A 24,495-nucleotide genomic window follows, 5' to 3' on the forward strand; every position below is an offset into this window, starting at 1 on the left:
AAACGCTTTCCTTAAAGTCAAAAGAAAAGAGAGCAAGAATGAAATCCTTCATCTATTCCATCTTTACTCGAGCCCTCTTTTCACTAAGAACAAAATAATGAGCAACTCGAGTACGAATGATATGAAAGAGAAGAAAAAAGAAAAGATTTTCTATTCGTTTTATAAGTCTTCTTTAAACATTTTCTTTCAATCGATGTACTTCCTTTACGAATGTAACTGTGTATTTTATAACTTTTAATTATTATTATTATTATTACGGTTTAATAATTACACCGTAATTTTTGAAATTCACTATTTACATTGTTAATTTATACGATTATAAAATACGCACGTATAAATTTTATTCGCGGATTTTTTAATTACAGTTTAATTACTTAAACTTCTTACATAAAACACGGATTATTTTTCCCCGTTATAAGATATCGGACCGGTTTGATTCAATTCTACGTTCTTACTGATCAACGCAGCACGAATAAAACTAACTAAAGCTAATAAATAATAATTAATTAAACTATCGATTTTACGTAAATAATTTATCAAACCGTAAAAATCAATCTGTAATTTTATAACTTAATTTTTTTTAACGTTTAATTTTGCCTATCGCGTTCCTGAAGTGGAAAGGCGAAATACCTATTACGGATCATTTCTGTTTTTATACGTCTAAGTTATCAGAGTAAATTCATCTCTACGAACCTCTATCCTAGAAGATAAGAATTAATCCTTATCGCTGTATAGCCTTTACTGACGTTGAAAAGACCTCTCGTAACGTGGACTGGAACGTAACGTTGAAATGGCTTCGGAATGCAAGAATGAATTTCAGGGACCCGAGAATAATTCTGCAATCGTTCAACAAACAGAAAAAATTCGTCGGCCAAGACGGCATAGATTTTCAAAGGTGTGAGACAAGGCCGCAGGTATAGTAATTCTATACGTACAATTCGCTATGAAAGAATTCTCAGAAACCGGCAAAAACGGAATACGAGTGAACGGAGAACACTTCAAACCATCCGTTTTGCAGATTATATTGCTGTCCTGGGGAGTACAACAAGATGCGACCAGTCATAAGAACACTATCCTGAAGGATATATATGGTATCCGGATAAATAAACAAAAAACAGATATCATGAAGCGCTCAAAAGAGAGCAAACAGAAGAATCAGGTATCGCTTTAAGGGAAAAGACTAACGCAGGTAACTGACCCCCAAGTATTTAGGAACCTCTACAACATCGGATGGAATAAAGAGTACAGTAGCAAAAGCAAAAGAAACTTTTTTCAAGAAGAAAAAAAGCCTTCAACATCCAAAAGTGTCTCTCAAAACGAGGAAATAGTTTATTAGCAGTTTCGTCTGAAGCATTGCTACTTAGGCCTCAGAGACCGGGACTAAGGACAACAGAAAGGAAGAAACTTGAGGCCCTTGAGATGCGGTGCTGGTGAAGGATGTTGAAGGTACCTTGGACGGAGAATGCAACTACTCTGAATAGAGGACAAGAGAACATTCCTAAGATCAATAGCGAAGAAGAGGAATAGTACGGTCGGTCATCTGTATTACGTCACTCAAGCTGGTGGAAAAAATAGGACGCAAAGAAACAGGAAGACCAAGACAACAGTTTACGGATGAAGTAGAGACAGGATGATGATAGATGTTCGTACAGGGAACTGAGTCTAGAGAGGACAGAACTGCAGTCCCACCAACCTGCGGGTTGAAGAGAGAAAAAAAAGAAGAATCGTTTTATTATTACTTATACTTATAAAAAGAATGAAAAATCATATTATTTATGTTACCGCAACAAACATCGAACATTTCTCTGATCCGTAGTTTATAAGTGAGTCTTCATCGCTAGTGTAACCAGAGTTACATTACTTTTTAGGTTTTACGATTCGTCCCACCTTTCAGTCGTTACTTGTGATAAACCGTCATAATTGCTATATTGATATTTATTGATTAGTAAAGAAACCGAGCAGCATTACATAGATAATCTTTCTCAAATAGTACGGAAAAATTACCAGTTTTTTTTTCATTACTTACAGTCAACAACTTTAAACCGATAAATGACTAGTTTCATCGTTACGAAAGTGGATAGCAGTCAGTAGTTTATAATAAATTAATTATATCTTTAAAAACTATAGCTGCGCATGGACACAGTGAAAACAAACTGGATTTATTTATTTAAGTCCTTCAACAAAATATTGGAAGTCCAGTTTTACTTTCTCGCTATTTTTGTTCTGTTGCTGCTGCAGCAGTGCAGTTATAAAGGGAAAGTATACCGATCGGTTAAAAGTTTTAACAATTTTTTAGCATTTTTTTTTACAATTACACTACAGTTAAATTTTAATAAAAAAAATTATTTGAAAAAGGGGGTCAACTAAGACAAAAACGTTTGTTATAGAATTATTTGAATATTTTTTGTCAATGATACTTGTAATAATACATAATTTTAAAATAAAAAGCGCCACTTGATCAAGAGAGTCAATCAGATCGGACCAAAGTTTTTGTACTAAAGATTTTGGTCTTTTTCGAAATTGTTTTTTACATATTAGATAATTTAGTCATTAATATTTAAAACACCCTATAACGTTTTTGAAAGAAAAATCTCTCAAGGGAAAACCAGGAAAGATACGGAACCCTTTACCGGCTTTTTCTATAGAATTTCTGCATTCAACAGCTCTCCTAGTCTTCTTTCTTTTTCCTATTTAGCCTCCGGGAATTACCGTTCAGTTATTACATCAGAGGATGATATGTACGAGTGTAGTGTGTACAGTCTCAGTTCGACCGTTCCTGAAATGTGTGGTTAATTGAAACCCGACCGCCAAAGAACACCGGTATCCACGATCTAGTATTCAAATCCGTATAAAAGTAACCGCCTTTACTAGGGCTTAAACGCTGGAACCCTCGACTTCCACATCGGCTGATTTGGGAAGACGCGTTTACCATAGACCAACCCGGTGAGTAGTTCTCCCAGTCTAGCAGAACTATGATCTACGACCAAATAATTTTCCTAGCAGCGGCTCTTTTCTTTACGTTTGCTTAAAAGAAGTACCTTATACCTTATAATATTTAAATATATATCAACGAACCGTATTAACTAGAGAAATAAATAAATGTCCCAGTACTCCCTGCACTGTCTTTAGATTTCGAGTTACTCTAGGCTGAGTTAGGCAGTTTGATAAACACCGATAAAGTACCTCGCCAAATGACTATTAGTTTAGTTCCGTCTCGGATAAATTAATATCGAGTTATATGTCGACCACACGGTAAAGAAAATAAGGTGTTAATTACCGTGCAGCCGCAAGGTAATCCTGAACGGTCGATCATATATCCTATAAACCGTCTATCTGACAGATTCGTGACGAAGGACTAAGTATTCCTTAGGTGTAAAAGATGCTCCGAGCAAGCGGGTTCTGATCTACACCAGCTAAATCTAAAATTGAAGAAAAAAAGGATCAAACAAAGAAAAAAATAAGGATGAAGGTCGATTTACCGACGAGGAAATCGTACCAGGTTCAAACTCCATCAGTAGGAGTTCTAGGATATCTTAAAGCATCGGTCATTCATCACCTCTAAAATTCCTCGGAAAATCTGTGGAGGGAGCACTTACATCTAGGTTTAAAACGGTGAATTTTTGGTTGACCGGAAAAAATAGCTTTGCCTTCAAAAATTAAATCAGATTTTCTAAAGGAACGCATTCACTTTATAACCACATTGTACAATAGAATGACTGTAAATTAACGGTCAAACATACCCCGTAGAGTCAGTATTTTTTTCCTGATAAATCTATTTTAAATTTTCCTAAAAATTAAATAAAATTATACTTAGATTACGGTGCGATAATAAAAAAACATAACTGTCAGTTAAACCCCTTTTAATTAATAATTTATTTGTAAATGAGGGCAGTTAAATAAATTTACATTAAAACAATTCTTAAATTTACAGCAGGATTTCAAAAAACAAAATTTCATTAAAAATGTTCGAAACCGGAACGAGAAAAGAAAGATTTACGATCTATAATCTGTAAACGTAAAAAACATCTTTAAGTCTCTTGTTCTCTTTTGACGCAAGTAAGGGCGATCACGCGGGTTAAACAATTTTTTAATATCCAAAAGTAAACATTTTTCATAACAAGGTCATTACGGATTAAGATTAAGGCAAAAAAAAAAAACATCCGTTTGGAAGTTTACAAACGACATCGATATTTAGATATATTTTAAAATATTTTCATCAATAATAACCCGTTTACGTATCAAGTTCCATAACGAACTGAATCGAGTAATAAATCACTCCCAAAAATTACATATAACCATCCTTAAAACATCACATGCCAGGAGTACAAGACTAAGTGAGACGAAAATGGGGCTCCTCTACACACAAAAGAGTAACCTTTGTATTATATAATAGAGAAAATATTTTTAATTAGATTTTTGTTAAGATCGCTTATGAGACGCTTGATTTATGTATAAAAATGAGGATCAACTTAATTCTAAGAAAACAGAAAAGAAATGAAATTGCATAATACAATTTATAAAGTGAAATATTGAATTCTGTTTGGAGGATTTTTAATTTTTTTTAAAAAGGATTGCATCATCACGCGGTTATATCTTCAATGCTGACCAAAAATTCTTTGAAAAAATTCGAGAATATCTTCTAATCCTTAAATTTTTCTCTTTTTTAATTTCGTTGTATTTTGTTTACGTTAATAAACTATTAATTATTTACTAACACCGGCCTTTTTGAACCGATTAACATAGTACTTTCATCGCGTGTAAAATAGTAAGTTAAATTAGTTTTGCGGGATTAATAAATTAAAGTCTGAATGACGTAAAATGTTATCGCCGCAGATTCTCGTAAAATAAAGACTATAATAAATAACAGTGACAATTATTTAGATGACTTACAGGAAATTACTTTAGAGACTACAGCGATGAATAATAAAATATAAGTGAGTTATGGTTTTCAGATGGAAGTATTTAAAGAACATCGCTTAGTTATAATAATGTATGCGCATGCGCATACATACACACACACAACATATTCTATCTACAAATTTAAAAAAAAAAACGACTTGCACTCTGGCTCTATCATCACTGTGTCATCTGAAATATTCATTTCTGGGAGCGAAGTTGCAATGGATAATTTGACGGCAACGAACGGACGCCTACACAAAACACACAGGAACAAACCAAGTGAAGAGCAGAGTGTAATATAAAGTAGTACATTCTCTACAGCTGATAATTGAAATTTGTCTCGCACTTTTTTTTTTTGAAAAATGTAATTATCCCACGCACGACCTCGATGCAAGTTTATTTTTTTTTTAATATCTTGTTAAGTTGAAAAGATTCAAACAGTTATTTTATGCTACGCGAACATGCAAATGAAATTTTCAGTCATTTTCTAGAGTTATCCCGTGTGAAACAAAATCATTTATCCTACACAACGTTGTAGACTGTGTGTGTCCTGTCCTCTCACTGATCTCTTCATAATCGCGTAACTCCTAGTTATCTCATTATTTTTCAGAAAAACCCACTCGCAGTACTCCTTCATATTCCTTTTACTATTCCCTTCAAATAATCTTATGCTTATATGTAAGCAGCCAGCGTCTTTGTATAGCCAATGTTGTTAGTTTTTCCTATTTATTTATTCACTAAATGGATTCTAATAAAACGTAAACCGTGACGTATTTTTTCGTAAAAAACATACACGCAAATTAACCACTAAATTACACGATTTTAAACAGAAATTCTAGGCGAGGAAGTTTAAAAATTTCACGAAAACTTAACGCCTATTAATAATAAATAAAACTGAAATACAAATTGCCACTCGGACCGTGATAAAATACTGACAAACAACCACGGTGCCGAATGTAAAGGCAAATGGAATAAAATCCAACAAAACGAATCGAATGAGATCGTATCATACGTCACTCGTTTATTGAATTTTTTATTCCGCGTTTTAAAAATGAATCTCAAACCGTTATGCGATAGAAAGTCTTCTAAAAATAATTTAATTTTCAAGTATTACGTCATCCGCCGGCCGACCTAAATTATTCTTTCTAAAATCAAACCTCAATTGAAAAGTTCTTCGTCCTGTTCTTTTTTTATCTCCCTTGAGTTCTTATTTTAAGCGATAAAATCCGATGGATGATCCTATAAAGAAAGAAAATCGTTAACATATATAATACATACAGTAAAAAGTACTGTTTAATCTAATCTGAACAACAATTGTAAAGCCGACCCCCCCCTGATTCAGTAGTCAGAATGAAATGCATCTACATTTGAATGAATTTGTTGGATTACAAAGTTAGAAAAATACGTCAAACCATACGTTCCACACTACATTTCTACGTGTATATATATCTATACGCAGTGTATATGTCTGAAAAGTTCCCGAACTAAATTTCTGAAGTCTATGCAAGTACCGCCATCTCTCGGAAAACCAAGGAACTATGTAGTATGATGTCTGATGAGCGTGTGTACAAACTTTCATCACGTTTCGTCACTCCAGTCTCGAGTTATATACACCCGCATACGTTGTGCTCATGTGACCTTGTGCGAGCTCGCGACATGGAACATCACAACCCCGTAGGGGGAAGGCACCCATTTGTGTCGTAACCGGTCGCCACACCACCCCCTCTCTTCCAAGCCCTGAGGGGTTTTATCGGAGCTCGTCTTTAGACCCTCTAACTGATCTCACAATCATCAGCCAGGCCTCGGTCGGGATGTCACCGATGTAAATGCCTCGGCAGACATTTTCATCAGTAAAATAATACATATCAAATTTTGCCTTCACGTAGGCCTCAAACGGACATCTTCACATCCAACCTAACATGATTCTCTCAAACTAACTGACCAAAAACGCGGAAGCGCGAACCCAACGCCTAATCGACATTTGACAGCAACGTTCGTGACTGAATGCTTCACAAAACGAACGAATTTAAAGTTAAATCAGTGACTACTCTCAACCAGTCAAAATTATGTTTTACGCAACATAGAAATTCAGAGCTGCACTCAAGTAAGTCGACCAATTTAGGTCGCCTAACAAGGGGAACGTAACCTCATTTCGGTTCGCGCAGGAGCCGCGGAAAATCCCGCACCACCACTCGGTTCCATCATGGAGTCTTCGCGACATGGAACAGAGAAGCGCGATAAGATTTTGTGTTCCGCTTCAAAAGTCTTTCGTTGAAACTTATTTTCTACGGTGCAGCAAGCATTCGGTGATGAAACCGCATCTCCAACTACAACATACACGTGGTGGAAGCTGTTTAACCGTGGTTGGATGACGACAAACGAAGCGGGTGGCAATCAACATCTGTTCACGACAAAAACGTTGCGAAAGTGCGCGCAGAACTGGTCAAACTGTTCCGACTGGTCAAACTGTGAATTCTGAATTCTATTTGGAAGTAATGAAACGCCTGATGTATCCCGATCATCGAATCCGGCCCGAGTATCGGGATCCGGGCAGTTGGACTCTGTTGCACGACAATGCCTCGGCGTACATGGCGATAGTTTTAATTCGTTATTGCGCCCCAAATCAAATCACCGTCTTATCCCACCCGCCCTATTCATCCAACTTAGCTCAACTTGAAGATGAAAGGCCGCTTTTAGGTCGACGTTCCGACCATCCAAAGGGCTTGCACCGAACAGTTGAAGGCGAATTCACAAAGTGAATCTCCAGAGCGTTTGACGTGCTCTACCCGCGCTGCAACGAGTGTATAACTAGAGGAGGGTTCTATGTGGAGGACTGATGTGAGTAAATTCGTTTATCTTTAAATCTGTATTTTTATTTAATTTAGTTCGGAAACTTTTCAGACATACTATATATATATATATATATATATATATATATATATATATATGTGTGTGTGTGTGTGTGTACATGTTTAGGCAAATGCAATTACCGCTATTGACTTTCCATGCCTGACATAGCTTCACGTACTACAGAATGTAAGGATAAATGTACCGGTTTTTTTTTTTGTCTTCAGTCCTTTGACTGGTTTGATGCAGCTCTCCAAGATTCCCTATCTAGTGCTAGTCGTTTCATTTCAGTATACCCTCTACATCCTACATCCCTAACAATTTGTTTTACATATTCCAAACGTGGCCTGCCTACACAATTTTTCCCTTCTACCTGTCCTTCCAAAATTAAAGCGACTATTCCAGGATGCCTTAGTATGTGGCCTATAAGTCTGTTTCTTCTTTTAACTATATTTTTCCAAATGCTACTTTCTTCATCTATTTGCCGCAATACCTCCTCATTTGTCACTTTATCCACCCATCTGATTTTTAACATTCTCCTATAGCACCGCATTTCAAAAGCTTCTAATCTTTTCTTCTCAGATACTCCGATTGTCCAAGTTTCACTTCCATATAAAGCGACACTCCAAACATACACTTTCAAAAATCTTTTCCTGACATTTAAATTAATTTTTGATGTAAACAACTTATATTTCTTACTGAATGCTCGTTTAGCTTGTGCTATTCGGCATTTTATATCGCTCCTGCTTTGTCCATCTTTAGTAATTCTACTTCCCAAATAAGAAAATTCTTCTACCTCCATAATCTTTTCTCCTCCTATTTTCACATTCAGCGGTCCATCTTTGTTATTTCTACTACATTTCATTACTTTTGTTTTGTTCTTGTTTATTTTCACGCGATAGTTCTTGCGTAGGACTTCATCTATGCCGTTCATTGTTTCTTCTAAATCCTTTTTATTCTCGGCTAGAATTACTATATCATCAGCAAATCGTAGCATCTTTATCTTTTCACCTTGTACTGTTACTCCGAATCTAAATTGTTCTTTAACATCATTAACTGCTAGTTCCATGTAAAGATTAAAAAGTAACGGAGATAGAGAACATCCTTGTCGGACTCCCTTTCTTATTATGGCTTCTTTCTTATGTTCTTCAATTGCTACTGTTGCTGTTTGGTTCCTGTACATGTTAGCAATTGTTCTTCTATCTCTGTATTTGAACCCTAATTTTTTTTAAATGCTGAACATTTTATTCCAATCTACGTTATCGAAAGCCTTTTCTAGGTCTATAAACGCCAAGTATGTTGGTTTGTTTTTCTTTAATCTTCCTTCTACTATTAATCTGAGGCCTAAAATTGCTTCCCTTGTCCCTATACTTTTCCTGAAACCAAATTGGTCTTCTCCTAACACTTCCTCCACTCTCCTCTCAATTCTTCTGTATAGAATTCTAGTTAAGATTTTTGATGCATGACTAGTTAAACTAATTGTTCTGTATTCTTCACATTTATCTGCCCCTGATTTCTTTGGTATCATTACTATAACACTTTTTTTGAAGTCTGACGGAAATTTCCCCTTTTTCATAAATATTACACACCAGTTTGTATAAATGTATAAATGTACCGGTAAACATGTAATATGGAACAGACTCAGTTCGACCACTCATGAGATGTGTGGTTAGATTAAACCTAACCTCAAAGAACACCAGTATCGTACGCTAGCATTCAAATACAAACAAAGACACACACACACACACACACACACACACACACACACACTTGAGAGAGAGACGGGGGAGACAATGTGGGTGGGGTAGAGGAACAGAGAAAGGATGGTGACAGTGAGCAGCAAATCAAACTGCATTAGCCTTTTTTCACGTTTTTAGGCCAATTTTTACGATATTTTTATTTAATTTCAATTTTTTTCTGTAAGATCTTTTAAATTAAATGTTACATGGATGGTATCTTAAAGAATTAAATTAAAGACAAGGGAAACGAATATTTTACTTCATTTTACAAATAATATTCAGCATTTATTTTAAAATTGCTCGATTGTTTAATAATTGCTTATATAGTTGACATATTTGTTTCTTCGTCCTTTTCACGTAATATTCTGTCGGACAGCTTTTGTCACAGGCTGTATCGAGGTTCTGTTATTTATGGTCATATATGATATACCGTTATTTATTGTATTTCTACTTGTATTTTGCCAGAATTCGGGTGTGAAAAAATATTATATTAATATAACACCGAAAAGAAAATAAAAATATTCGAAAATACGAACAGAAATATAAAATAACGAGACGACATCACCATTACCACAAATAACAGAACGTCTAGTAAAGGAAACAAATTTTCCGACAAATACATACATTACGTGAAAACAAAGAATTAGTTTCGGCGACAAATATAATAAAGCACATCAGAAAACCAATTATTCAGTTATTATTACTTATAGTGCGAGAAAAATGAATATATGTAAATATATATAACTAAAATAAAGAGTGTTTCCGCCTGACAACTTATCTATCAAGACTAAACCTATATGTTTAAAATCATTCCTTTTTGCAATCGCATCACGTATAAACGGCATATCCGATTAAGAACATTGTGAAAGAAACTGTTGGTCCTGGTTCAAACGTAGGCTGGGTACCATATGAAAAACTTGACGATCAATTCACCTATTCGGAGGACGAGACCAGGATACGGTTAGTAGATTAACCGTTTAATTTTTATCTTTCTAAATACATTTTGCGGTTTTGTAGTTCGTAAGTTAGTTATATTATCAAAAATCTTAAAAATATTATTTTTTTAATCGAAAAATCGCCAAAAAATTACATTAAATTAAAAAAATAACCGGCACAAAAGAGAAGTTGTTATTATACAATACGCGACGCAACATTAAAATAAATTAAACCTTTATTCTTACCAACAATTACAGACAAAAGAAAATAAAAGCAGTTGAGAGCTGGTATGCAAATTTTCATCCTTTGTAGCGGTCAGCCGAAAAGGTATACAGACATCTACCTCTTTCAAGTTTACAGGTCCACAGACCGCAATTCCACAATACACACAAACATCATACATTTTCTGTTAACTACAGGCCCAACCTACCTTGCATTTAAGTTACAAAACTAAAGGAATTTCATCGAGCGTATACTGTAATGAAACAAAAAAAAAATCCCTTTCGGCACGCCAGAAGGCGGAGGTAGATTTCACCTGTGCTAAGTAGGGGATAAAAAATATTTCCACTTTAAAGTTAAGAAAAACTTTAAATTTACTCAATACGACAACGGTTGCGTTTGAGAAAAAAAATTTCACATGTTTAGCATACGAGAAGCCCCATCTTCTTACAATTCCAGCAGAAGTTTGGTCACCCCTTCCCCTAAGGAATGGTTGAATCAAAAATCGTTACAAAGGTTTTCGGTAATGTTACGAGGACTCACAACCACTTTAAACCGATTCGATATTGTGCCTATTAAGGGAGGAATTATTTTTTGTCTTCGAAACATCTCTTTTCAACCCCCTCGGCCACAAGAAACTTTACTTAAATAGATTTTAGGCAGTTAACCAAAGAATAGTAGGAACTTAAAACGAATTTAATATTTCACTTAATAAGAAAGTTATAGCGATTTTTTTCAAAAAAAGGCCCCCATTTCCCGGTGCTAAGTAGAGGATAAAAAAGATTTAGTCCCTTAAAATTTTTAGGCTCTTATCCAAAGAACAGTAGGAACTTTAAACGAATTCGATATTTTACTTAATAAGAATGTTACAGCGATATTTTAATTTTTCGAAACCGCCCTCCCATCAATGGTCCGATTTTGCCCATTAACGAACTCGACCGAGATTTTGGGTCGTTATATTTTATGTATCAACTTGAAAGCGATCGGCGTAAGTGATACGGCAGTTATCATGTCCACAAGAAAGTGAAATATATATATATATATATGTATATATAAACTTTTGAAATGTCGGTGGTTTTGGGGTCTGGGGAATGTGAAACGCTAAGATAAGTCGAAATTTTCCGGAAGTCGAATCATCGTACCTATTACAATAGGTAGCTTTCTTATGAAATCTACATAAATACAAAAATCGACTAGCAGTTACTTAAATATAAAAAAAATTATCATAATTATTAATGATACGTAGCATAAGCCATCGACACATGTTTTTGTAACTTAGGTCGTGGAGAATAGAACAGGTATATTTTAAATATGAACCCACAAACCACTTTTTTTTTACCAATGACAATCTAAAATAAAACGTTTTTCATTTTCTATATATTTTTTATCGCGCCTAAAACCGAAATACTGGTAAATGTAGCTCGTAAGTTTCACATAATGCTATATTACGTTCCAAAACAGTTCAGGTTGTAGGCGACTTATAAAAAAAAAAAAAAAAATCACCATTAGAATGCACAGCACAGGATATTACAAAAGAGTAACAAACATGCAGACTTATTAAGAAAGGAGAGAAGTTGAAAAGGTTTCCTGTCACTTTTATTACCTAGCCCAAAAGCGCCATCTACATTCTGCTCAACGTAAATATTGACATCTCAGGAGAAACTAACTCTGGCAAGGCAGTTGGTACCTTAGATGCATTATACAGAGTGTTTATAAAAACCGTTTCACGAATTCAAGGGATGGTTCCACATCGAAATAAAGAAAAACCTTTATATCAACATGCGTCCGCAAGTTTGCCGGATATCCGCCATTTTATATGTTTAACATAAAAAAATTTATTTAACAGGAACGGTTAATCAATGTACAGAGCTGAAATTTCGAATACTATTAAGGTACCTACAGTTTACTCGTATAATAATAATGAACCTGATTTCTGCGTTTCTTATTTTCAATTATTTGAAACCGGCGGCCACGTCAAATTTTTAATCGTTAATATCTTTGCTACCACCAGTTTATTTAAATGTTATTACAAAAAATGTTAAGCGTTTTACGACGTAGAAAATGAATGGCTCCTTATTTATTCAAATCTGTTCGAAAATAAAGTTCCTGCAAAGATTCTTGGAATCGCTGTAGATTAAAAATACGATCTCACCCGGAATAATTTTATAAATGTTATAGCGCAATAAATTATAATAATTCAATAATATAGAAAATATTACATTAAAATAAAGTATTATTGAAATCGTAAAAATATGATAATAAATATTATTGTAAAACGATTTGCATTACACCATTTTCGTTTGATTGATGAAGGAGGGGAAAAATAAATACATAGAAAAATGTTAAATTCTTCGTAAAATTTCAAGCTAGTTACTATTAAAGAAATTAACTATAAACACATATCTTTTTAAGTCGGTGCAAACTTCCAAAACGTTGAAATTTAAAGTGTATTTAAACAGCATTATTATTTATTTTCAAATGCGGTTTTTTTACAGAATGTTTTTGCAAAAATTAAAAAAAATTGTGAAAGTGACAACAAAAACGACAATAATAGATAATATATGTTTTGTTAAATTTTTTAAAAGGACAATCTGCTAACAAACTCGTACGAGGGTCGGTAAATAATTAAAAAGATAAATAACTAGAAAAATTATTTATTCAATGAAATGAAACAAAAGGGTACTCGTCAAAATATCCGGCTACATTTAGGTACTTGTCCCTTCACCCCGTGAATTTTCTTATTAAAGTAGCGAACAAGTGTTCGACTCTATATCGAGTCGATCTTGTACCGCATTGCTGACCGCTGAATGTCGTCGAACTCATCTCACGTAAATATTTTGAACAGACCAATCAAAAAACAAGTCTCAGATAGTGGGAGATCGTAACTGTAAGGCGGATGCAACACTTCCCGAATAGATTTTTGAACAGCTCTATCCGTCTTTTTGAGCGTATGAAAGCGGGCGTTTTCATGCAGAAAAATTACGCCTTTTGAGAGATAACCGGGAACTTTCCTCCTTACTGCGAGCTATATTTTCTAACATTTCACAACAGTAATCGCTGTATATTTTGTTATTTTTCAAAAAAAAAGTAACAGATTGGGCCTTCATAGTTCCAAAATACCGTTAGTATCGCTTTACCGGCTAGCGTTTTGATTTTTTTCCTGGCGGTTGAATTCTGACGTCTCATGCCATACTCTAACGTTTGGATTCCGACTCAAAATGATAAATTAAAATTTACTCGAACAAATTATATTAAAAGCATTACTTTCCGCTAAAAACTGTCGTTTAAGTTGTATAAAAATGGAAATTCGGTTGTCTTTTTGTTCCGAGTCGACCGTCTCGGAACCTCACCCGAACATGTTTTACGGTTGTTAAGCATATCGTGGAAAATACAACGGATAGTGCCGATACGCGCATTACAAATTTCAGCTATTTCAGAAACTTTTTATGCGTCTATCCTCCCCGATACGTTTATAATACGATTTTTAACAGCATCAGTCGAAATTTTCACAGGTCTTCCGCTACGACGAAAATCGGCGACTCTTGTTTTGCTTGAATTAAACCTTTCAGTTTATAAAAGTTTTACGTACTTTTTAATACAGTTTTAACATCTGGGAGTGAATTTTGCATGTTTTTACATTCCCAGAAAATTAAAAATCTTTTCTCAACTCGCTGTTCTTCCACGGTATACGTTTTAAATGGAGCCGACATTTTTTTAAATAAAGATATTATAATGGAAATTAATTTCGAACAGCTGATATTTTATATTTCAGGAGTGCCAATTTTAACGCGGGCAGTTACATTTTTTGTATTAAATAGCTTTTCCGCTGTAGTCATTTGTCCCTTTAATTATTGGACGACCCTCTTATATAGGCGCGCATACAAGCACACAAATGAACTTACACGCTCTTAAAATCGTTAAGTATTATAATTCTACGCTAAATGTGTATTCCGCAGAAATAAAAATACAAATGTAATTTCAAATGTAAATACATAATGTAATTTATAAATTCCTTCCGTCGCTATTATTAACGCTAAATATTCTATCAAATAATATATGATATTTGTTCGCTTCAAAATACAGCTTACGTAACAAATATTAATTAAAATATTAACGAAATATTTGCATACCGTGCAGGAAAACCAAAGGTATGTAATGTAAAACGGCAGCATATTTATTTTCAATGCGTTAAATGATGTCACCGATGGAAAGGAGTTAATAACAGGACACTACCTACGCAAAAAACGGATAATGTTTGAATAAAAAATTGCAGATAAGCTAAATCAGATCGCTTTTAATTGAAATACTAAAAAGTATAAATCACCAATCGAAAACAAAATTAATCAAGAAGTGAACGACTTTTATACAAATTTAATAAACTCTTAAAATAGATTTTAATATTAAAATATTTTTTATCTCGTAAATAAAATATAATTAGATTAGCGTATTTTTATGTGTAAGCCGCCAGCAAAAATATCAAAATATTAAAAAAAAAACTGTGTACAGTTATTACATAAAAAAACCAGATCGCGAATAAACAAAACGCTTGGAAAAATTTACAACGAATATTATAATCTAAGCCTGAAATATACAACATCTTTTAACTTTAACTCTCGCATTAAACTTACATTTTACAAAAGGTAAATAAAACTCGTTATCAATTTTGGAACCTTTAATAGTAGTCCGCGAAAAATAATATCTGTTACTTTATAAAATTTGCATTAAAAAGATAACTTTCCTGAATATTTCGGCCGCTGCAAAAACGAATAAAAAAATCTACAATCATTAATTCGTAAAAATAAACATATTATTAATACCAATAATACAGCGGATTAAATCCCCTACAGATTCATTTTAAATGAATCACACAATTTATAAGGAAATAATATTGATACTCGTAATTAAGAAAAGCGGTATAGTTCTTAATATAAACATTTATTATTAATTAAATAACAATTTTTAAAAAATTCCAAAAATTTCAGTTAATTAGTAATATTTAACAACGATACAAAAAAATTTAAAAGCATAGAGATAAAATGAACAACGAGATTTTGTGTACAGAAATAAATACACGGTCTTTCTTTAAAGAAAACAAATAAAATAAACCACAGATGTATAAATCATTTATAAACTACACGATAAACATTGTTAACATTTCGGGTGTTTCGTTGCACATATAGAAACGTTTTGTTAACAATTAATTAGAAACGAACGTTTCATACAATAACGTCGTAAAAACAAAACAAAGAAAATACAAGCTCTAATACACCTGAAACGTTGAATTTAAATCAAAATGTAGTGTCAGCATGCTGTTTGTAATTATTAGCGACTAATTACCAATCTATGCACACCGCTTCATTTTAAACATTTTATCGAATATAGAAATTAATAACCGCGATTCACAATAATTAATGAAACGAAAGAGTGACTCTATCAAAGTCGGAAGAATTTCACGCCCGGTGACGCTTGGAAATTACATCGAGTATATAAAACTTTCTCGTTTTACGAGTACGAACGTCGCTCGACTTACACGGAACACGATTTGAAATGTGTATTTTAGGATTCATTACGTAAAAAAGTGAACAATTCTTTCCAAAGCGATTTGAAAGAACGTATCGAGGGAAAAAGATATGTACGTTGACGCCGTCGCATTTATGAATGTTGATATAATACAGAAAATGTGCGGCTTCTTTCGATGTAAACGATTGTGAGTTCCTTTTTCTTTCTGTTTAGCCTCCGGAACCACCGTAAGGTATTATTTCGGAGAACGAATAAGAATGATATTGTAACAAGACCGGTAAAACGGCCCCGAGTAACGGATCAAAGTAGAGGAAAATATAATAACGGGAGGAATACACAAAGGGGCTAAAAAGAAACCCTTTTAGTAAAGATAACAATCGTCTTATGTAATACTTTCCGCTAATACGCTTAAACCGATGTTGTTCCGCGAGAAGAATTACCGGACCAAGATTTCGATTTTCATGGGAAAATATGAGGGGGCGGACGATCATTCTGACGCTTCGAATTGGGTCTGGTCCAGCAGGAAAACAAGGTAAGAGTATAAATATTCCGGGAAGACCAGTTGAAATTATTTCTGCGAAGTCAATCTAAGCGAGACGTTATGATGTCAATCTACGGGAAGAGTCTGCGAGAGTGCTAGACGAGTTATTATGAGACTTCGACGCACAAGTGACGTCACGTCGGTGACGTCACAAGTTTCTAGTACATGAAAACAGGAAATGGTTCGGCGAGTTACTGTTAAAATTATAAGTGAAAGACATAATGTACTAAATTTCATTCATAAACTATTAGGGTAGTTTTATTTGTGAACAGCAAAGATATCTGCAGTGAAAGAACGTTATACAAGGTGTCCCATATAAAACGCAACCCAACCTTATATCGGTAGGTATTGAAATAATAAAAAAGCATGTGTAAATGTAAATGTAATTTTTATTATTACCATCCATTACCTTACATTTAGAGTAAATGTAGGAAGTGGCCGCCATCTTCTTCAATACAAGTTTCAATTCTTTTTACTTGCAACTTTTTTCAAAGTTTGTGGCTGGATATTTAATACGGCTTGTTCAATATTGACTTTCAATCGTTCAAGTGTTCGTGGTTTGTTGCTGTAGGCTTTTTCTTTGAAGTAACCCCGTAGAAAAAAATCCGCCGCAGTCAAATCTGAAGATCTTGGTGGCCACAAGCCTCGACCGATAACACGATTACCGAAGAATTCCTCGACGAAATCAGAAGTTGAGCCCGCGTAGTACGATGTCACACCGTCATGTTGTAGCCGGCAGTGTCTGTCTTCCTCTTCCAAGAGTGCGATGAACTGAAATAAAATATCCTGATATCGATCTGCATTAATGGTGTAAAAAAATAGGACCTATTATTTTCTTCCGCGATATCGCGCACCACACGCCCAATTCTGCGGGTGTAATTGTTTTTCGTGATAAACGTGGGGATTTTCAGCGCTCCAAATTCTACTGTTTTGGCTGATTACGTAGCCATAGAAATGAAACCGTGTTTCATCTGTGAAAAATAACGAATCCGTAACATTAATTCCCTCGCGCAGAAATCGACCGAACCGTTAACAATATTGTAGCCGTTTTTCTTTGCGGGCTCAAGAAGTCGATGAACCGTTCGAATGCGATAAGGTCGTAATTGTAATCGTTTGGTCGCCCGATGAACAGTGATTTAGACAATTTAATTTCAGCACACAAACGTCTGATCGATTTATTTGGCGAGCCCAGTAATCGGTCTTTAATTTCAGTGACTGTATCTGTATTCAACACCGACGCAGATCTTTTGTGTTCCTTGTTATTAACAGAACCGGTCTCTCTAAATTTTGCGACTAACCTTAATACTGATGTTTTGTTAGGAGCCGGTTTATCCGGGTACTTATGGCGAAACAAATCTTGCACTGCAACCGCTGATTTCGTACTGAAGTACGACTCGACAATGAAAACACGTTCATCTAGCGAAAACACCATCTTGATCTTGTCTCTAGCGATACACTGAACGTTATGATCGCATTGTTGTTACTATCGGTAGTGTTCTACTGCGTCGCCGCGATGTTCAGATGTTGGACGAGTCCATTTCAGTAACGAGTATGGGAGTAATCTTGACTTTTGAAATTTCATGGATGAGTGATTGATGGGTTGCGTTTTATATGGGACACCCTGTACTTATCTATTGTACTACTGTTGTTAACACAAGACTAGTGGTTAAAAGTGTTATTAGCGATCATGCTAATGTCTTTTGTCAATGCGACTGAATTCTGGTTTTCATTAATTATCTACCTATGAATAAATCCTGACGATTATTTTAAATTCTGTTTTGCATGTAATCACAGTTTATTAATATTTACATTTATTATTATTATTATTATTGTTTTTGTGGTTGTGATTACTACGATCAATATTTGTTTATTTGTTACTGTAATTATTATTGTGAGTTGTTTATTATTGTCGCTTATTATTATTACTATTGTTATTATTATTGATGTGTCTTGTTTTAGTTATGTTCTTTAACTGATAAATTGTAATTATATAAACATTTCCAATTGTCAATCTCTCAATATCCTGATCGAGCCACGAACACGCGACCATATGTATGAATGTAAATGAAGTTTAGTATTGTACCGTTTCAAGTCGACCGTTCCAGATATGTATGGTTAGTTGAAACCTAATACTAAAGAACATCAGTATCCACGATCTAGTATTCAAGAATTCAAATCCGTATAAAAGTAACCGTCTTTAGTAGGATTTGAACCTTAGAACTCTCGACTTTAAAATCGCCTGATTTGCGATGACGAGTTCACCACCAGACTAACCCGAAACGTATTTTTAATATTACTCCCTCGAAAGAGTTTTTCAGGTTTCGTTATTTTTATAAACGAATTTACAATCGCCATTCTGGTTTTATTCTAGTCAGAACCGATTCCTCGAGATGCGATCAATTTAAAATACAGAGATTTTGTTTAGTAGTAGCTCTATTTTTTTTCTTTGAATAACAAGATTTGAAACCTTAACTTCAAAAGTACACACAAATATAAGAAAATAAACGATAATGTTAAAAAAAAATTAATGAAATTAAATATTTAAATCGAAAAAATTATGACAAAAATTAAAACCAGAACGACAAAGGAATAAAAAATATAATCAGCGTAGTCATGAAGGTCCGTTTTATGCAGCGTTTTCAGTTTTTTTGTAACTGAATTTTACATGCTGATTTATAAAGGGGATGAACGAGGAAGATAATTTAACATGCAATTTAGCATAAAAATAACGGTTCAGCCTAACGCTTAGGCTTCCTTTTTCAAATTTAAATTTCATGAAGTCGATACAAATTAAAAGCAACAACCGACAACTTAATAATCCTTCAATCGGGGCCAAATTCTGTAATTTAGGTAACAATAAAAAAGTTTTAATTTTATTTATTATTTTTTTTATTGCGGTTTTATCTATTATCATACGAATATATTGTTTAATATTCTTTTAAATGTCGAATAGCTTACGTAAAAACGGCAATTTAAAACGGTCGAAATCACTAGCTAAAACTTTCTGAATGCGGAAATGCAATATCAGAATGATGTATAACATTATGCCATAAAATTCAATACTAATCGACGATAAGAAAAAAATAAAATTACCTACAAATTGTCAACGCATATAAGGATGTAATTTTCTGTTTCTTAAAGGAAAAAAAAGCTTTGTAAAGGCAATAAGGCTAGTGTTATCTAGCTATGAAATTATCAATCTGTTTTTTTTAGTTTTTTTTTATTGTTTCTTAACGTTAGCTCAATCAGATTTTACATCGGTAGACATTTTATTGACCGCATGATTAACGAGTCGTGCTCAAGAAAACGCATTAAAAAATTTTGTCAATTTAAAAAGGAATCTTGCATTAAAGAAAAAGCTTTACGGGAGATTAAATCAAATTTCGTGGAACGCATTACAATAGACGGTACTTAAATATTAATTTAAGTAGGGCGTGCAACGTGCGAGGGAGTAATTGATACTCTTCAATCATGTTTTCCTTAAAACTATCGTTAAAAATTTCATACCGCTACTACTCCGGCCCATCAGAATAGCCCGTGTCCAAGTTATTAAGACGGTATAATATATCCGATTAAAAAATAAACATTGCGGTGTTTATATATTTGAATGGAAATAAATAAAGTAGCGGAGTTAGGCGACCAAAACACACACAAAAAAAAAGAAAGCAACAAAACACAACAAATGCTCTTTCTTAATATTAAAGACTTATAAAAAAAACACCGGCATTTATTAAATAAAACTACGCTATAAAATATAAAATGTAAATTACCTGGCCAAAGGTGAGCTGAGATAATGCGTATAATACAGGATGGAGAGCAAACTGAGTATCAGGAGGCCGGCGACACATCGTTTGACGGAAATTTGTTTTAAAAGGCAACAAGCCTTATGACGTTGATGCCTTCCCAAAAGCAAAACGGTACCGTTGCCGCCGCCTCCCCTTCGCACTTCTAACAGTGATACACGATCGGGGATACGAACCATCGCCCCCGGTCATCGGCACTACGATCCGCTCACTATTAATGTTCACTCGAAATAATTATCATATAAATAATTTACACACACGCACAACCGACACACCATTCAAAACTCGCGTTAACACTTTTTTATTATATATTATAAATAAATACACACGTATTATATTAAAAGTGCGTGTACGTGTATTTTAATAATAAATACACAAAACCCTTAACACTATCTGTCTATCTTGCAATCGGCGCGCCATTTTGTGTGTTTCCACAAAGGGGGCGGATTGCCAGCCATTTTGGGAATGCGATCGACACGCGGGGCGCATCACGTTGCGCCCCTCACCACTATTCACTCACAGTAAACATTAACGTCATCTGAAACAGAAAAAAATAAAACGTAAATATAAAACGACGATTACACAATTCAATATTAATAATACAATACGATTTTCTTACCGTCCGAAGACGCTCGGTTTGGAAATATTTTAACGCGCTAAACAGAAATAAAGGTCTGTTTATTTTAATATCTCTGTACGTTTCATGAAGCACACATTAAGAACCTAATCGATGTTTAAAAATATCAACACGGTAACGATACTAGAAAGTGCGTAACTAAACATCTAAATTCTGTTTCTTTTAACAGAGATAATAAGTATACTTTACGAGGTAAGTGATGCCTTTTTTTGTTAGTTACAATTTATAAGAAAAAAAAACGTAAAATAAATGTGGATAATACACGACAAAAGTTCCCGGTTTGATGCCTGTTTTCCCGGCATTTCTATTTCAACGATCAGTAAATTTGCTACGAGGATATTACATACAAAATGTAAATGTTTAAATATTAAGAACCGAGTAAATATTAATTAATTTGTATTTTTAACAATTTTCCCTGAGGTACGTTCAATAAAGAGGATCGTCTTAAAAACTTTTTTTTTATAATTACAGCAAAGGTGAAAAATTGTTTTTCTTCGACTGAACAGTGCATTTTAACAACAAATGCATAAGATAAATCACGATTTAATAATTTCCGGATACACAATTTGTAAAGCGATCGGATCTGACAGTTTCCGGACTCTTAAGTTTACATTCGCGAAAAAAACTCCAGTGAAATCAAACCGATAAAAAGGCGCAGTTCTATAAGAGGTGCATATCCTTAAAACGGAATCGACGGTTACAAAACATAAATCAAGCGTAACTGAAAGGGATGGACGGTACTACAGATGATCAACCCAAAAAGAAAGGTGGAAACGTGAAAATCCCATTTTTTAAACGGTATCTTAGGCCTGCTTGTTTGTAACGGGGTTATCGATATTCTAAATTACTAGGGACATCAGGATAACCTCACCCCAAACGGGAACAGCACGTTACTAATTAAAAATCTTGTGAAAGTCAGCTTAAATTTAGGCTGCAATAAATTTACTTTTCCGCCAAACACTGAATCGGCAACTTAGGCGAAGTACAGTTACCTTTAGGATAATCCTCGTTCAACCACGAATTAATCGTAAAGTTAAAAAAACTAGAACGATAAAAAATTATAAAAATTATAATTATAAGTTATATAAAAAAAAAAATATTGTAACAAAGAAAATAAGCTAATAGAATTTACAAAAATTACGTAATACTCAAATATTAAATAATTATATATTTATTTTAACGAGGAATGAATGTTTAAAAATTTTTTTTTAATACTAATGTACATCGTATGCGTTTGAATTTCTATCCTTTCAAAAGGAAATCAGAAATCATTTTCAACAATTAAAAAGAAAAATAAGAGTCGCATATTTTTCCCGACATTGTGGAGGAATCTTCCCGCTCCATTAAAAATTTATTTTTAAATAAAATATTTATTAGCACCGATGTCTTACGTACAGTAATCGTGTTGACAAATTTTTAAGTTATCTGTTAAAGAAAATAGGAACAACAAACGAAATTCATTACTCTCTCGATTTCGTTTGATATATTTTTTCCGATTATAACTTAACTACCTGCAAATCAAATGGCACACTATTAAATTACTACAAGGTTAATAAAAACTAGCTCTGATACATCCAAGAGACTGTAAATATAAAAAGAAACGATTTTTACCCTGTAATATTTCAATAGATATACGTTTCCCAATCCTTTATAACCTCCAGAACCCTTCGGCGATTTACAAAAAAAAATTAATAAATATACATAATATAACATTTTAATAAAGAATTTTATATATAAAAAAAGGTAGAATTTTAATGTGAGATTTCAAATAAATAAATTTAATAACATAAATAAACGAAACATACACGCAGACAGATCTCCAATAAAATAGATCGTTACGAACATATTAAAGCATCGGCTACATTTTACTTTTTTTAGTGTATCTCACTGTTTTAATGTTTATTGAGCAGCTATTTAAGAGATAGTGTAAACCAATTTTGAAACTAGCTATAAAAAAAAAGAAATAACCGCCGTTTTGTTTAGGGTTGTCGTAATCCGAAATTCTTTTATGCCAAAAATTTTCCTTTTCAATGCGAAAAAATGAGTGTCAAAATCGTACGTACCCTTTCCATTTAAAATTTCGGAACTGCTCCCGTGCGTGGTTGAGCCAGGTGGGACGTGGTAAGCTAGATCGGGTTGATCTCATACGAAAAATAGATCGTTCCTATGTACATCCATTTTTTTAAATCTCATTTCTTTATATTATTAACACCATATATTATTAACACCCTGTATACAGGTGTATATATAAATATTTAGGATAACGCAGTTCAGAGCTATGATTTCATAACCTTACCCATTTTTTAAACATTCGAAAAATAATATACTTAAAGATCGCTAAAATGTATATACATTTTATACATATTATTGACTATTAAATCATAATAGAAATAGTAAAAAAAGATACAGGCTGAAGTGTTTTCTAGATAATTGAGATTAATTTTTTACCAGTATAATATTCTCCGATATGTACTAGTAGCAAATCAATACAAAGGTTAAAAAAAATATTTACCTTTCAGATATTCTTATAGAGATATGAAACTCCCACATCCGTATCTCACAGTAAGTAGGAGGTACGAAGTCATTCTAGCAAATTTAAAGCTTTTATGTAAGCCCGATATATTAATCGAAATAGAGGCCAACGTGCGCGCGAGTACACAAATCCTTGTAAGCGCCGGTTGCCGGATTTCGTCGTTTCGTGCACGGTCTTTTTGTCCAAAATACTATATGACGGGAAGTTCTTCTGAACACGACAGTAAAGCTATCCCTCGATTACACACACACAGAAATTGAGAGAGAGAGAGAGAGAGAGAGAGAGAGAGAGAGAGAATATTTAATAAACTTATACAAACTTCAATTTACATAAATTCAAGAAGGCTAATAACTTGAAATTGTATTTTATATTTTGTTACACAAAGATATCTGATAAGAAGCACACAAAAATTTAACTGAACTTTAAAAAGAAATAAGATTTAAATGGGACTTACCCATACTTTCTCATTCCTTTAAGAAGTTACCATCCCGACGAAAATGTAAAAATTTCGCAACAAAAAAACTGTGGCTAATAATAATTATAAATAGAAAAAAAAATCACGTATATAAAAATTAAAATACTACTTCTTACATCAAGATTAATTTAGTTAATAAATAAAAACTGAAGCCTTATTACTTTCAAAATTTATTATTATTGTATTTCTTCTTTTTTTAGTATACAAAGAAGAATAAAGAAGCCTTTAACAACCTCCCTTCAATTGAAATTCGATACTTTAGGCGAGTATCAATCTATATTAGTACAGGAAATCTAACCACGTAATTTTCTATAGTTCACAAGTACATTAACCATATTATTTCTAT

At 33.6% G+C, this 24,495-nt stretch overlaps 1 protein-coding gene across 5 annotated transcripts in view; it reads right to left on the bottom strand.

The window, feature by feature from the left end:
* sfl (N-deacetylase and N-sulfotransferase sfl) overlaps positions 1–24,495 on the bottom strand; it is a 722,911-nt gene that overhangs the window by 199,915 nt on the left and 498,501 nt on the right. For all 5 annotated transcript variants that reach the window (XM_075377448.1, XM_075377447.1, XM_075377449.1 and 2 more), the window contains one exon: positions 20,472–21,042. In XM_075377448.1, coding sequence (XP_075233563.1) covers positions 20,472–20,683 — 212 coding nt within the window. In that variant the 5' untranslated portion in view covers positions 20,684–21,042. The remainder of the gene's footprint in view (positions 1–20,471; positions 21,043–24,495) is intronic.

This window comes from Lycorma delicatula, chromosome 10 (genome assembly GCF_047948215.1).
Source record: "Lycorma delicatula isolate Av1 chromosome 10, ASM4794821v1, whole genome shotgun sequence".
Classification (NCBI taxonomy): Eukaryota; Metazoa; Arthropoda; class Insecta; order Hemiptera; family Fulgoridae; genus Lycorma; species Lycorma delicatula.